Source organism: Amyelois transitella, chromosome 19, assembly GCF_032362555.1.
Source record: "Amyelois transitella isolate CPQ chromosome 19, ilAmyTran1.1, whole genome shotgun sequence".
Lineage (NCBI taxonomy): Eukaryota > Metazoa > Arthropoda > Insecta > Lepidoptera > Pyralidae > Amyelois > Amyelois transitella.
This window is the reverse complement of record NC_083522.1, coordinates 5,034,083-5,050,361: the sequence shown is the minus strand read 5'-3', so window position 1 is coordinate 5,050,361 and position 16,279 is coordinate 5,034,083. Positions and strand designations below refer to the sequence as shown.

At 33.5% G+C, this 16,279-nt stretch overlaps 1 protein-coding gene across 1 annotated transcript; it reads left to right on the top strand.

Moving 5' to 3' along the window:
* The first annotated feature begins 10,311 nt into the window (after positions 1-10,311).
* LOC106132542 (odorant receptor 30a-like) lies at positions 10,312-12,671 on the top strand. The gene is made up of 4 exons (XM_013331987.2): positions 10,312-10,453; positions 11,092-11,278; positions 11,454-11,680; positions 12,013-12,671. Exons 1-4 carry the CDS (start codon positions 10,312-10,314, stop codon positions 12,669-12,671), a joined length of 1,215 nt encoding a protein of 404 aa, XP_013187441.2.
* Positions 12,672-16,279: the final 3,608 nt, after the last annotated feature.

The window sequence follows — 16,279 nt, the reverse complement described above, 5'->3', positions numbered from 1 at the left end:
CGAAATGTTCATGATTATTTGAATTTTCGATCATCTTTGGAACTTCGTTGAGTTTTATTTTACCATACCTTTATATTTTGTGTGTGTTATTAGTGAGCGGAGGATATTCAAAAATTTCCAATGAGACAACTTTGACATGTGCCTGCTTTTTCTCTAGCCACCTTCTATGATATTCACAGAATAAATGTAGCTGGTCTATTGTACTTTTTCAGAAATTACATGACTGACTTGATACATATTTTGAACTTTGTTCAAAGGATCGTACTTCAGTCGTCCATTCTCCCAAAAAATTTTAGCGAAAAATTAAACTCGCAAAAAAGTTCTTATTCTGAGAGACTATGAAAATTATTTTCCGCAAAAATGTAGGACGTTCATTAATATTTGAAATTCAAGCTGCGGGCACCATTGTTCCACTTCAAAAGGACTCACTGGATGGCTGCAACTGAAATGCATGCTTACGATAAGCATTGAAGATTCCATTTCACGAAAGACTCGGATTGGATGCTCTTTTTGGTAAGCTATTACATTTCATAATTTTTTTATAAGAAAGATTTTGTTGTAAAATGAGTAATAACTAATAAAGAGTCGATAGAGATCTATGATATTTGGATTAAGTTCTGCAAAGGTTGCAGGTCAGGTCACTTGAAAAAAAACTGACTTACCCGATAAAGGATCGTGGTCAAGGGCGTACTTTGGACTCCTCTCCAGATAAGCGAATATGCAACTTGCCAAGGAGAGGAGATCTTTGTTATATTATGGAAGCATTTTTAATTACACATTAGCAAAATTAAATAATTTTAATAACATGATGTAATGCAATAAATGTTGAGAAAAATTTGTCAATATATGCAGTAGATATAACTATATAAGGCTCTACCAAATGGGCGAGTGAAAATTAAATGAGAGAATGTTGTAATTGAGGTTTAAATTAATGTAGGATCTTTATATCTAACAACGTAGTCTTCTGTTGACGACCTCGTTAATGCAGTATTGTTCTTGTAACACAAGACAAACTTTTATTCGATCTCCGTTCATAATAGAAATCTTATATTTTATCAGAGCCAAGACTATGAATATATAAATTCGTGAAAATTATTGACTTACTTGACTTAAGGTCCTATGTCCCCTAGCTGGGGCAGAGGGCATCCACAGTGCGTCACCATCCCGCTCGGTCTTGAGCTTTGCGTTTTATTTTATTGAAAATTATTACGTATAACTAATTAATTACAAGTATTTAAAATAAGACTGTAGTATCTCATTACCCAAATCCCGAGCGTATCGTTTCACTTTTGTGCTTGCTTAATCTGTGTTTTTTGTAAATAATTTTGATTTTATTTCTTCTGTCTATGAATTTATATTTATTTATTACGAACGTATCTTGATCAAATTAAGGACGTCCTGGTAAAGGGTCAGGTCAAAAGTACCCGAAACCGCCGAGCTTGCATGAAGAGAGTTATGAATGTGGATGAAGCGAAGGAAGTATGCAGAGATCGTGGCAAGTGGAATGAGGTAGTCTCTGCCTACCCCTCCGGGAAATAGGCGTGATTTTATGTATGTATGTATGTCTATGAATTTTAAAACATATTGGAAGCCTCTACCGAGGCTCTTTCCACCTACCAATTCAGTTTGTCTAATTAATTACGACTTTCTATAAAATAATTATTCCACAAATTCGACGCTCATAAGCCACAGAAGCCTTTACCAACGAGCAGACAATTACCGCCGCCTTCATATATCAAATGATCAAGGCGGTGCAGTAATCACGCAGATTACGACCGTATCTGTGATACATCGCTGGGTAGTTAATGATCTCACGAGGTGTGGTTGGTGTATTCAACTGGGTTATATTGGAGTGGAATGCTTTAGTGTGTTAAAACACTGAAGAACATTTTTCCGAAAACATCTCTTTTTAAGTCCTTTCGACAACAAATACGCTAGGCGATTTTAAACGATACTCGTTGATAATTGTTTTCAACGGATATCATCTGTGATATATTATGATTTTATTGTAATGTTATCCCTCAACATAATGATATGGCATTTCTATCGTTTTATAATGATTATATTTCGATGTCGAAGCAAAAACTTCAACAAGACTGAGTCTTCAGACTTATCGAGGTATTGACTCCGTCGTTATTAGAACGGACTGTCACAGAAACTATACAAATCAGCCGCCAGCACGACCCTTGTAAATCCATCAGCGCGACGGCGAATAATTTGTGTTCGCGTTATTAATCAGAGACGGGGTGAAGAAGCAGATGTCGCAATCTCCAGACGTTGTCCATTATCCTCACCCTAATAGTAGTTTATTCTGGAACAAGCTTTACCCCGCAGATCCGCCCGTGATAAACTACAGACTTTGTTTTAATCTTGTATCGATAGGTATTACCGTAGAAAGCAACTCATGTCTATTTTCAAATCTAAATAAGCCTGGAAGGCTATCTCAGTTTTCCCCTTTTAAGTAGGAATTCACAAAAAAGGCCACCAATGTCCTTTTCTACGATCTAATCTTATAACTTAGAAGGCTAAATCCTAGGGGATTAATAACATCCACGACCAAGTAAGATGTTTTAGCTAAATTTATTAAGTTATCCCAAAAAAAGTCTGGAAAGAACTTCAAAATAAACCAATTATGTTATAACTAAATAATTGGTATATTCTGTAGTTTCTTGTTTATTTTGTACAGTCATTAAATATTCAAAAAGCCACAATGCTATTAAAATTATTTTTCCCTCTGATATGCCGTCACTCGAGTTTACTAAGCCTTGACAACAAAAGGTAAATCTCTATATAAAAGGACTATTACAGAGCCCGTTGCCTTCAATTTTTATTATGAAGGTATAAAAACTAGGTTGTAAACGTGCTTCATTCGGACGGAAATGTACCAAAGTTATTTTTATACAAGTTACTCCCCAATTTCGTTTACCCTTACTTATAAATTGGTTAAGATGACTCACTTTTACTCTTTTTAATCTAAAGTTTTAATTACATTGGGGATTTAAAGAACGAAAAACTCAAAGAATGAAAAGAGAATCAATATAGATACATTATGTAGTTTGAATTAAAAAGTAACCAGTCGGTCTAGTGCAAGTTCCCTCACATACCATTTCAAAGCAGGTCGTCTTTCCAGTGAGAATTTTCGGAAACGAAAGTAGCCCATATAACTCAAAGTCTATTTTATATCTGTACCAATTATATTTAAAAAAGGCTTCTTAATAAGATGAGCTTATTTAGTAGAAACCAAATACAGATATAGAGTTAATTCCCAGTTTATCCCCTTGGAATAAAGGACCCTAAAAAATTCAATACTGTTACATGCCAAAACACGTTTGTAAATAAAAATAAAATTTCAAATTTAGGAAATGTAATTTGAGGACAAATATTATTTGAAAACACCTACTTTATTCCTAGCGTCGCACGATGAATACTAATAAGTTAGAATACATTGTATATTTAGCTGTGGAATATACTGGTACACGCCAGTCATGCAGATCAGGGATCCTCATCATATGTACATAAATTTAATCTCGTCTTTATTCCTTACGGGCAGACAAAGCTAACAGTCTCGAAAAGAGTGAAAAGCTAAGTCCGACTGTATGGCGTAAGTATGGATACTCAAAGTGGGTTCATATCGACATTTTGGGGTTACTTACTACCAATTTCTTAGGGGCCGACGACACGTCTAGAAATCAATATCATATAATTTCTTATTCACGATTTTCTACACAACTAATCTGTTTTTAACAATTAAAATTATATCAAGTTTCCTACTAAGTATAAAGTTTTAATGTAAATGAAAAAGCACGAAGTTTACAAAATTTCGAAATTTGCTATAACATAAGTCTCGTTGGAATTATTGAGAAATATCTATCAGCTCAGTTTAAAAAAAATTATCATCATTCTTCTTATTTTCCCTTTCATAATGAAAACGGGTCTCATACTCAAAGCAGTTTGGGAATTCCTCAGCTCAGTTTAAAAAAAATTATCATCGTTCTTCTTATTTTCCCTTTCATAATGAAAACGGGTCTCATACTCAAAGCAGTTTGGGAATCCCTGGTATAGATGCAATAACAGTTTATGATGACGTCAATTTTACAGCAAAAATATGAAAAGCCCTGTAGACTTCATAACGTTGTTTTTCTCGGCCAATTTGTATTTTGAATAATTCAAGCACATTTGCATGCAGTGCGCAAGGACAACGGGGAAGAATAATTTCATGTTACATGTTGCTCTTTAACTTCAAAAAATGTCAATATTTTCGAAATGAAAATAATATCAGTATCTCTGTGGCATAGCGACATTTCACTTGTCTGTGACAGAGTACATCCAGGGTTTGAATCCCGGCCAAGGTTATGAAAAAAAAAATTTCTAATTGGCCTGGGTCTTCAATGTTTTATGGCCTATAACCGTATTAAAACATTCAAGCCTTGTTTTAATATAACCTTTTAATATGGTATCGTTCTTTCAGTGTCTCGTAAGTCTCAAACTTACTTTGAGGCTAAATCTGTAATTAATAACGTTCTTATATATTTTTTGTATATTGACTTAAAAAAAATATCTTTTCATTCATGTTTTGTGACAGACTCTACAAAGGATTTATTAACTTTCGCCCTCACAATTTTCACGAGAATTCAGCTGTACGAAATCATAGTATTTAATTTAAGATTGTCAGGTGTTATAAGCTAAAACTTGGTAAACTACTTTACTGTGTGGTTCACCACAGAGATATATAAAGTACAAATTTCGAAAGGCAAACTCATTCATCTAAAATTAAACCGAAATATAAGTGGATTCTTTTCACCAACGACAATTTAGTCAACAATACCGTCCATTTTCCTGTCAGGAAGGGTATTGTTGGAGTAATCTTTTATCTGCGGATACAGTATTATACAGCATTCACTGCCTAAGATGATATATTTTGTAAAGCCAGTGCTTATAAAATACTAGCTTTTAGGCGGGGCATGGGTTCATGCATAAAGCACATATTCAATTTCGTAAAAATCAATCCAGTAGTTTTTTAGCTTATTCGTTTAACGTTTCAATTCTGTTAGAATTTCAATATATCTGTTAAAAATATATGTATGCCAAAATTCAACTAAATTCATTTAAAGTTTACATCCAGTTATTAAATGAATCAGTCAGTCAACTAATCTTGTTATTTTCTTTCATAAGAACAGGGAGGAACACCTTCTTTATAAGTTGAAAGGAATAAAGTATACGATCGTATACTAAAACAAGATTATAAGATTAAGTTTATGACGGCCAGAAAGTACGCTATAAATACGAGTATGCTATTACTCCCGTTAATCCAGACACAGTAAGGTTGTCCATGTGATGTAAACAATCATAATACATACATTTAAGGAAATCCTACTTGTTAAACAGGAGCTACTCACATTAGAAGTGGAACAATTTGTAGGGATGTGTGGAAGTGTGTTTTTTACTCAGTCACGCAAAAACTTTTAAATGGATTTACATGATACTTTCTAGTAATATATCTTAAACATTGGAATAAATTAAGTACAAAATGTACAGAGATTTAAATTAGAGTACTTCTTCAAAAACATGAATATATATATATATATACCGAAAACATATTATTTCCTTGAATAATACTTAATAGAAATGATTAAGTAAAGGCCGATATGAATATAAAAATGAAGCAAACAAATATTTATTGTTTTATTATTGTAGCAGCATTTATTTATTTAATAAGTAGTAATTCTGAACTCACACTAGTTTTATTTAACCTTTCTCCCAACAACATACAAATGTAGACCACGATGTTTAAAACAGATTGTGCTACGACATGGCTGCGACTACGACGTAGGCTATCTACGAGTGATCTACGATATTTTTATTTTTTGGATGAAAAACTGTCAGTGCCTTTGTAAACTTTTCTTATCATTCCATAAATGAATTCATCATCGGGCGAAAACATATTTTTTGTTTTTAAATTGTCACAAGATAATCTTCGAACCGCTGGTCTAATTTTGAAGACATTTAAAAGTAATGTAGGATTAGTAAAAATTTTAAGTTCGTAGGGCAACAAAATCGGTTTAGCCGTTTTTGAGATACTTATTTACAATTTTAATTTTGGTTTAAATAAAAGTCTTCGCGAGGTCTAAATTCGTGACCTTCTCTCTCTGGAAAAAAGCCCCGGGGTTTTCCTGCTGATCGGAGTAAGTCTGATCTTCTCTCTCTATCTCTCTTTAACCAGTTAACCTCAAAGATGTGAGAACGATGAGACATATTGCCTAACAAAGTTCATGAAAAGCCCTCCGGTCGCGTGTTGTTTTTATATAAACTCAAATGTTACGAAATGTTCTATTCATTTTCGCATCTCTGGTTTCTCTAGTCGGTGACTTTTAGATAAAGTTAGCAGTGAGCTACTTAATATAGTCTTCCATATAAAAGCACACCAACCTGCTTTTAGTCATTGAAAAAGAAAACCAATTTAAAAATAGGCGCTCTTGGATTTATTTCCATTTACTTTTCATTACCGTGGTTTACGAGTACTACTGAAGAAATTGAAAAGATAGTAAGATTTCAATTAATTTATTTTTCAATTTGGTGACATTTCTTATAATATAAATGAAATTGCCGTGTTGCTCCCGACACCAATATAAAAAAAGAATAGGACCACTCGACTAAGGGATAGGCTTACAAACTTGGAATTCTTTTTTAGGCGATGGGTTAGCAACCTGTCACTTTTTAAATCTCAATTATATCATTAAGCCAAATAGCTGAACGTGGCCATTCAGTCTTTTCAAGACTGTTGGCTCTGTCTACCCCACAAGGGATATAGACGTGACCATATGTATGTATGTATATAGTATTACTATGAACACTAACATATATTTTTAAATATTACCAGCAAAATAAGCCCAGCCCGTGACCTCACATTATTGAGCCATTCCATTTTTTTTTTGCAAACTCATAACGATAATAATCGTTTTGGCGGCCGGCCAAATGGCTCTGTTTGATACAAACCGGCAGACACTCCTTTTGAACTATAACCCTTTGGAAAAAATGAAGTTTGCGATTGATGCATATCGATGACAGCGCGAGACGTGGCAAGACTCAAATGGAAAATCTTATGAGTCGGAACCAAAACTTATTTTAGTAAATTTTATTATTATTTTATAACACTACAACGTAACCTTAACTAAGGTAAAGACGAATACCCCTTATAATTATACTTACCTAATTATTTAACCACTGAGATTGTCTTTATAAAGGAAAAAAATAACAATTACTTACTTAGCACCAACTGCACACCATTGCACTTCGCAAACTCCACCAAGTTTCATACATCAAGTCGGGTAGCATTCCTTGTTTAAAAAATAAGGGAAACACAGAAAGCTCAAAAATGTAATGTACTTTCTAAACATAGTCTATGCCAGTTGCTTCTCTCCCGCACAAATAGAAAAAGTCAATCAAGAGAAAGGCTTGGACACTTTGGGATTCTTCCTTAAGGCGATGGGCTAGCAGCCTGTCTCTATTTAAATCGCAATTTTATCTTATTCGTTATTATATTTGTATGTATAGTCTTTTCAAGACTGTTGGCTCTGTCTACCCCACCAGGGTCATAGACGTGACCATATGTATGTATGTATGTATATTCCGCGTCGAAGCTACTGTGATATTTAATTATTTATTTTAAACCTCTTTCTAGTTTAAAATTGTAGGCATTTCGATGCCAAAAGGTAACACAGAACAGCAGTCATGGTTTGTTGCCTAAACTAAACAATACCCAATTCAAACATTACGAAAAGCCTTCTCTTGTTATTCTTTATTTTGTGCCTCGAGTAAACCCACACCCTACTTCTATTTTATTGCATTTCTACTGCGAATAAATGGATTGATAATTAACTTGAGGTCGTTTAAATAAACCATTACTTGATACTAATGTCACTAAGGTCGTTCCCCGGATTGAAAATTTTCAGAGTAATTAATTCTTAATGTAGCATTAATTTTCCCAAAAGCAATTTCAATGGATGTCGGTCCGAAAGCTTTCATATATATTTCTGGTGGCAAATTAATGACGAAATAATGAATGAGGAAATCACGGCAAACTTTGAAAGTGGAAACTTGGATACTGAGATCGTGATAGGTAAATTGGTCACAAGAATCTTCGAATAAGGAAAGGATGATCGGAAACCAACCTAAATTGATGCAAGCTCAAATACACAATTATTGCTCTGGGAGTTTTCTTACAACTAGGTCCAATACTAGCTGTTACTCGCAACTTCGCCCGGGCGAATTTAGCCCCAATAACATAATAATACAGGTTTTTCGCAAATCCCACAGAAACTATATTTTTTCAAGACTGTTGATTATATAAATACGAAAAATTTCAAGAAGATTGGTTCCGTAGAAACAAATAAACTTCTTTTCGCATTTTTATTATTAGTTGGGAGCTAACGTTAATAAAATAAAATTCGACGAAATGCTTTTCACTTTTTGAAGAAACAATATGGTGACGTGAGTTTCCCTTCCGTCCGTCTATATATGATAGTATTATTACGAATTCTTTATTATTACCAAATTGATGAACTACAGTCAGGTAATTACTGTCAATCGGAAACAAAAACCTACCACCTACATATACAGGAGCTGATTTTGTAATTAGCCGGTATTGGAATATATTGCGGTTGGCAATACGCGCAATAGATGAACTAATTAATGAGATACGATTTATTTTAAAAATATCGTCTTATTGAAATATCTCTTTTTTTAAATTGGTTATAAATTGAAATTTAAGTATCCTTAATAAACAACATACATACCTATATCAAGTACTTGTATCTGATGAGTTAAATATAGCCAATTATTTTCAAAGACCATATTTAACAGTGGCAGGTCGCTCACCCATCGCCTAAAAGAAATCCTTTCCCTTGATTGACTTCTAGGATCTGCCAGTTATTCTATTCTGAAATCTAAATTCTTAGTTAATTACTAAGTTTAATCTTGACTTCCAAGCAAAGCTTTAAAAGAGAGTGACAGGTGATAGTGACAGATATCTAAGGCTTTTCTTTTGTTTTTCTTCTGCTCGTCTTTCGTATTTATATAACAATGAAAATTAAGAAAATCATTATGGAAGACGAAAATTATTATGAAGACGAAAATTATTATTATGTCGTTAATATATAACAATATATAACAGCTTTTTGTAAACCCATTGGTATCTAATAATAATTTTTACGCACGATTTTGCTAAGAATAAGACAATGTCATAATATTAACCCATAATATGTCACCTCTCCAAGATCCATCCCTTCCCATTAAGGGTCGCCGGATATAATCGGAACAATATGTCATTCGTCTACATTCCTCTATACATTTTCGTAGATATCTCAATAACTTTTTCCGACACACGTCTATTACACAATGCACACTGTCCCGTCTGTTTTGTCCATACGTTTATTTTTATGTTCTATTGTTTACGCAAAATACACTGTTGTTTTATATAGTGTACTGTAGGCTCTGTCTTCCCCTGAGGTCTAACGGAAAGCCTTGATTTTATATGTATATGTTTTTATGGAAAAGTACTTGAACATACTTAGAAAAATATAAAAACGAAACCATGGGCAAAAATCTTAGTCATTATCGACGTAAATATTGTTATAAGCAAATTAACGACAACCAATTAAAAGTTTTGTAAGTATCTTTAATTGTTACTTACTTATTTGTTTTTATTACCCAATTACGTTCTTTTTTAATTATTAACTTACTAGCGTTACATTACACGAGATTTTTTAAAACATCTTTGTAAAACAGGTAAACATAAAATGATTGATAAATGATTAAAAAAAAGAAGTTTGCCGGGGTCGTGTCAAGTGGAGACATGAAGTCTTTGTCTGTAACACAGGTGTGATCATTTGTTTTGTACATATTAAAAAATTACAAATAAAGTAAGGGAATAACTTGAAACTGAATCGAATATGTTTCCAAGTAGATATTATGTTTCCAGGTAGAATTTTTCATAATTCTAGGTTTTATGTTTTTTCCCTTTGATAGATTTTCAACTATCGAAAAATATAGAGATCAGTGTTAAAACCTTGTATGTATGTATAATTTATTTAACTTACCCACACTGTTGTTCCTAGTGTAACCAAACCCTTACAGAGTTATTTTTCTGAATAATTTAACAGTTAAAATTACCTAATGATCAATTTACTGTTATGTACGTATTAACAACGTAGGTAAATTGAATGTGTCAACTATTAGACAATTATCAAGAAACTGTGGCAATTGAACATACGCGGAATTGTCATTTATTTTCCCTAAACGATACACACTTTTAATATGACTTTAAGATCAGTCAAGCTTTTTATTATTAGTAAATTTATTGAATCCGACAAGGACCCTATAGATGCATCAAAAAACATGATAAGTTCAATACAAAAGTTAGTGGGAATCCATAATGTTTTTGGTGATCCCGATCGGCGTAAGTCACTAAGTATTTTTTTATACCTCAATGAGGTTTCGCCCGACGCATCCTGAAAATATTACAAAAATCTATTATTATTGTCCATGTTACCTACTCTTGAAGGTCTGTACCAAATTTCATCAATATCGATTTAGTCGTTTCTGAGTTAATTTCTTAACAATTTTTTTTTAATTATATTCAACATTTTTTTTTAAATACATATTTAATAAGTGTCATTTTATAGTCAACCTTGTCAACGAGAATATCTTTAAGAAATATTACATTAGCCTATTAGACTCTCTAGGGAATCCGTCTTCTTCGTCTCTCTACTCGAAAATATATTACATATATTTTCTCATCGTATACTTTATTTCCAACTCCCATCAGATTACAATCCACTCTCAAATAAAATTATCAAATCAAATAGGCAAAATCTTTTATTATTCAAAATAATCAAGATTGCTTAACAACGATTGCGAAAAAAAATCATTATAATAGGTATAATGTTCTCAGTGTTAGCCTATACTACACCTCCGCGAAAGAGACGTGATTTGATGTATGTTTCACAAACCAAATTTTTGTATGCTAACCAAACGATGTTTTTCGCCAGCAAAAAATTAATTACGACATTTTTTTATTATTTATTTACTTTTCAGATATATCATTCGGTTCCATATTTGGCATGTTTTTATGCGCCGGCGCCTTTATTTACGTTGGCACGTTCAGTCAAAGTGTGTATTTAATAAACGTGTTCCCTGACAAAGTGGAGTGCTTCAAGGCTATCAACTGCCTCAGCTCCACTTGTATTCCCATGTCGAAATACATTTTCATGTGGACTTCAAGGTAAATACAGAAATTGCTCCAGACTATGCTGCTAGTCTGGAGGCTAGCAAAAATCTTTTGATTACACATTTATTTTCGAAAAAACATAGTGTGTCCTAGCTGCTTCTGTTCCCGATTGCAAAAGGTAATCTATAAGGTAATAATAATATATTTATTAACTATGTATTCATTTCAGTGCTCGCTTGAAAAAGATATTTGCCATGAGCCAGCAGGGCCTGAATTCTGTCACCGATGAAAGGGCACGACTCAAGATTGTGAAAACCTTACAAAGCGGCCAGTACGTATCGTGGCTGGTAGTACTCAATCAGGCTGCTTCTCATATGATTTATTTGATTCTCCCTCTGTTGCTAACCATTATTGGAAATGATAAGTACTTACCAACAACGCCTGGGGAAATTTATGGTACGTTTAATACTAAATATTCTTTCTTTGTGCCTCTTTTTTGAACCTTAGTAGTTTTAACTTAAAGATTAAAGTATTTTCTTCCTGAAATAAATTCAATTTCGAGTGTATTCTCGGCTCCAGTCTCAATTGTTGACTTCAAACCAAGTACAAGTAGAATGTTGGTTTACAGTCATCTACCATGATGATACCAATACACCTAGCTTTACTTACCTTTCCACCCCCACCATATTTATCGCGTTTTGAATAAATTACTAACTTTACATTCTTATCATCATCGACACAAATTAACATGAACGTGACCAAGATTAATTTGAAATTTCTGTTCATAGGTTTCTCGAGCGCTAAAGAGAGTCCATACTTCGAAATAGCATTCGCCCTTATAATTGTCGCCACAGCGTTTTCGGCCATCAATCAAACCGGATATATCGTGTTATTCGTCACTTTGTTATCTCACGAGCTCGGGCACATCTACGCAATAACAGAAACGCTAAATCAGATCCAGAAGGTCATGTACGACGAAACGATACCAAAGGACGAGAAAAACAAATCAGTAGACGACAAACTACGTTTTTGTGTGAAACATCACCAATTTTTCATGCAATACCACGCAAAAATAAGAAAGCTGTACAAGATTATATTTGGATGCCATTTCCTTTTGATGACTATCGTTCTTGTTACGACGCTCCAGACATTGAATGCTTGGAATTTGAGTAATACGATATTGACAGGAGTAACCGGGGTGCTACCATTGTTCGTCTATTGCTTCGGGGGAGAACTTTTATTCAGTGCTGAAAACGAAATGTCACTGGCGGCGTACTCGTGTGGCTGGGAGCTAATGAAAGTAAAACAAGCGAAGATCGTATGCTTCGTGTTAGCGTTGTCTGAACGCCCGCTGTATCTCACCGCGGCCGATATTTTCATCATGAACCGAGACACGTTCGGTACAGTTGTACAAGTCGTGTATAAAATTTACGCGGTTTTCAATTAAGTTCTAAAGAACTTAATTGAAATTGATGCTCTTTCAATTAATGTTTTTTCAATGGAATCAAATGAAACCGACTTTGAAATTCAATTTGAAAAAACTTTAACCTCACACCGTAATGTTCATTATTGTTATCTATAAAGAATATAATTAATTTATTGAATGGTTCGCGCTTTACTATCGATTGTAAACGATACCAATAATACAATAAGTATTTAATTTTCCTACATGGTAGTGCCAGCCAGAAGTGACTTGATTTACTTACTTGTAAGTATTTAAAATTAACTACCCTTTTAATTAAGATTATTAGGATAATTTCAAATTATTTACTACTGAAAGTTTTCAAATAAATGATATTCTAATATTAAAATTAATATCAAATGTTTGTATGTTCGGTAGTTTATAACATTCTCAAATCGACACATTCTTCACATACTTTATATAAAATGCACATTCATATGGACAAGACACAAATCACATGCAATTTATCATGCATACGAGTCCAGACTCCAGGCGTTAAGAATTCCCTTTATATCGAGTATACACTTTCATTGCTGGAAATCCATCATTTATAGATAAATTATGAACTCAGTTTACAAATCTTATGAGACGATTGGTTCATAAATTCTAACATCATTTCCAAACGGATCCAAAATAAAGGTCCATTTATATTATTTTTTTACCTACAGTCAGTATTTTCGATCGAAAAACTTGTAGGTACATAGAAATGCTAATTTTCCTAATCTTTACCAAATATTACCAGGCTTCGTATGAAGGAAACTTAATGTCGCAAAATATATTATTTTTCCAGTCGACACCAATTTCGTGGGCCTGGAGATCTCAGCGAAAGTGACGCCGTTTTTCATTCTCTGCGCTCGGATTTATGGCATGCGTTTGTCATGCTCAGTCTACCGCTGTTCTGTGATAAACAAAATAAATAATTTACTTAGCAAAAGATACTTCGTGTTACTACACTTGAAACGTATGAAACTATCTACTTACTTATTATTTTTTCTTCATTAAGAATCTTCAAAATCGGTATAGTTGTTTGTATGCAAAATAATAACTTTCACTAGTTTATTAATATTTAATAATAATTATTTGCTAAAGAATAAATAGTCGTATAATAAGTAGGTACCTAATTTTATTCCTCTTAGTATTTTTTAATCAGGTTTGCATAATTACTGTGGTTAAAATAGTCACATCTACACGTCTAACATAGTGTTCTTAGAATTTTCATACTCATTAAAGTGGTATAACTTCCAATTTAAACTTATTTCAAATGATTACTTACATAATGTGCTATAGTTAGCTTATCCACAACAAAGGGTATTGTTCAATGCTTTGTCATACGTCACATGTAACCACAATTTTCGCTGAACAATATGCAAGCATGGTTCCGACCAGATGTTCACGCACACTATCATTTCAACAAGTATTTTGTACTACATACCAACTCGTCACAAGTTAAATACACGCTTCCATATTGTTACGAGATGATTCGGATATTTATAATTGGGTAAAGAGTATAATCACTAACTAGGGTACAGCCGTTGTTTCACCGGAGTTAAATCATGAACCCCGTTAATTTTCGTTCCCGTGGGTATTTCGGGAAATGATACATATTTTAGTTCACCCCTAGACCACATAAGGAATCTATATGGCAACCTCAACTTTAATTTCTCTAGACCTTTGGGTTTAGGATGCGCTCTGCCTGTCAGTCTGTCCGACCACTCAGACGGAAAAGCAACGGAAGAATTTTATTTAAATGGATTAAACAATAACACTATCGCCTTAAGTCATACTTAGTTTAGATGTTGTTAGATTTTGATAAAAAATATGTTGGTCTTTTACCAAAATCACCAGAATGAGAAAAAAATTCTCGGTGGTAGAGCTGAAAACGATATCTGATTAATGCTACCTGCCAATCTTCTTGACGTAACGATTCCAATTCTCCACGTCCGAACATTTTTTCTAGTGCAAAAACTTAAGGACCGAAAGGTGAGAGTTAGCTGCCTGTATAAAGATAAGTTTTAAGATAAGGCACCGACAAGCACCTTTGCACGAAAAATTTGTAGAATCTCTTGATATGTAGTTAATTTTATTATTCTTACTTCATTAGACTTTTTTGTCTGTATACTCGTATACTTAAAGAGAATGTGTGTGATGAATGTGGATGAAGTGGAAAAATGTTGTCTCTGCTATCACCTCCGGGAAAGAGGCGTAACTTTATGTAATGTATGTTTACTTGTAAGAGTCTAAACTGTAATTTTATTTTTCGTGCCCTTCTGCCCCCTAGGAACAAATAAATAAGTAAGTAGGTAATATAAGTTCTCTAGGTATAAACTTATTAATACAGCTAAGCTTTTCCACGAAATAAATGTTCTTAAATTTCAGTAAGAAATTAAATTACCTAGGACTTCAGAATAACTAGTTTGCATAGCATTAAAGTAAACGATCGATACTACCACTTAAAGAAGTTATCAAGTCTTTAACAATATTTCCTACGATGGAGTTCTATGAATAACTACTTTCTGCACAATGATCACGCAAATTAAATTATCGTTAAAAGTTGCCTCAAGGATGGCGATTCGCTGTGTTAAAATTTTCCTCAACATGTTTTTCTTTTTCAATAAGGATGCTCAATATCGCCAGTACTTAATAAAGCGTAGATTTTAAATTTCCGTTTGTCTTTATAGGTACATAGGAACATTGGTAACTACGGTTTCTATTTCACCGACCAGCATAGTGAGATAAACATTTCGGAACAGTGGCTACCACAATATAGCAACCGACATTAACCGCTTGCATTGATTTGAATGAGACGAGTTAATAACTTGATCAAAGGTTGAGAACATTTAAATATAAAAATGTGGCTTTAATTATATTTCTTTATTTTAATGCTTACCACTAACATCAAATTATGTAATCGGTATTGCAACAAAAAGCTTTTGATCTAAGTAAGTACCCACTGACGGCACAAATTCTTGTTTTTCAATGTTTTTAAATTTTATTATTGACTAATATTGCCATTACTCGATTTCTAAAGTTTCTTGACGGCCTCTGTGGCGCAGCGGTAGTACGCTTGTCTGTGACACCGGAGGTCCCGGGTGCGAATCTCGGCCAGGGCATGATGGGAAAAGAACTTTTTCTGATTGGCCTGGGTCTTGGATGTTTATCTATATAAGTATTTATTATTTTATAAAATATAGTTTCGTTGAGTTAGTATCTCGTAACACAAGTTTCGAACTTACTTCGAGGCTAACTCAATCAATGAAATTTGTCCCATATATGTATATTTATCTATATAAGTATTTGTTATAAAATATAGTATCGTTGAGTTAGTATCTCGTAACACAAGTTTCGAACTTACTTCGAGGCTAACTCAATCAGTCTAATTTGTCCCTTATATATTTATTTCTTAAATCGTAACCTGACTCTAGAAAATCCCACAACAACACGTCGTGCACAGGGTTACGAAGAATCACGTACATGTGCAGTAAAATTTCCACCTTTCCCGGCAAGTCTTTAATTTCCGCTGTAATGAGAGGAAAGCGGGCACGTAATGACTCCTGCAACGCTCCGTTCTGCACAAAAGATTCTAAACTCTGAGT

What these genes read in the sequence shown, in the direction of transcription:
- LOC106132542 (XM_013331987.2), top strand. Translation starts at nt 10,312, where the DNA reads ATGACTTTAAGATCAGTCAAGCTTTTTATTATTAGTAAATTTATTGAA. An exon ending in TTTTGGTGATCCCGATCGGC is followed by an intron (nt 10,454 to 11,091) that starts GTAAGTCACTAA and finishes TTTACTTTTCAG; the next exon opens with ATATATCATTCGGTTCCATA. An exon ending in AACGCCTGGGGAAATTTATG is followed by an intron (nt 11,681 to 12,012) that starts GTACGTTTAATA and finishes TTCTGTTCATAG; the next exon opens with GTTTCTCGAGCGCTAAAGAG.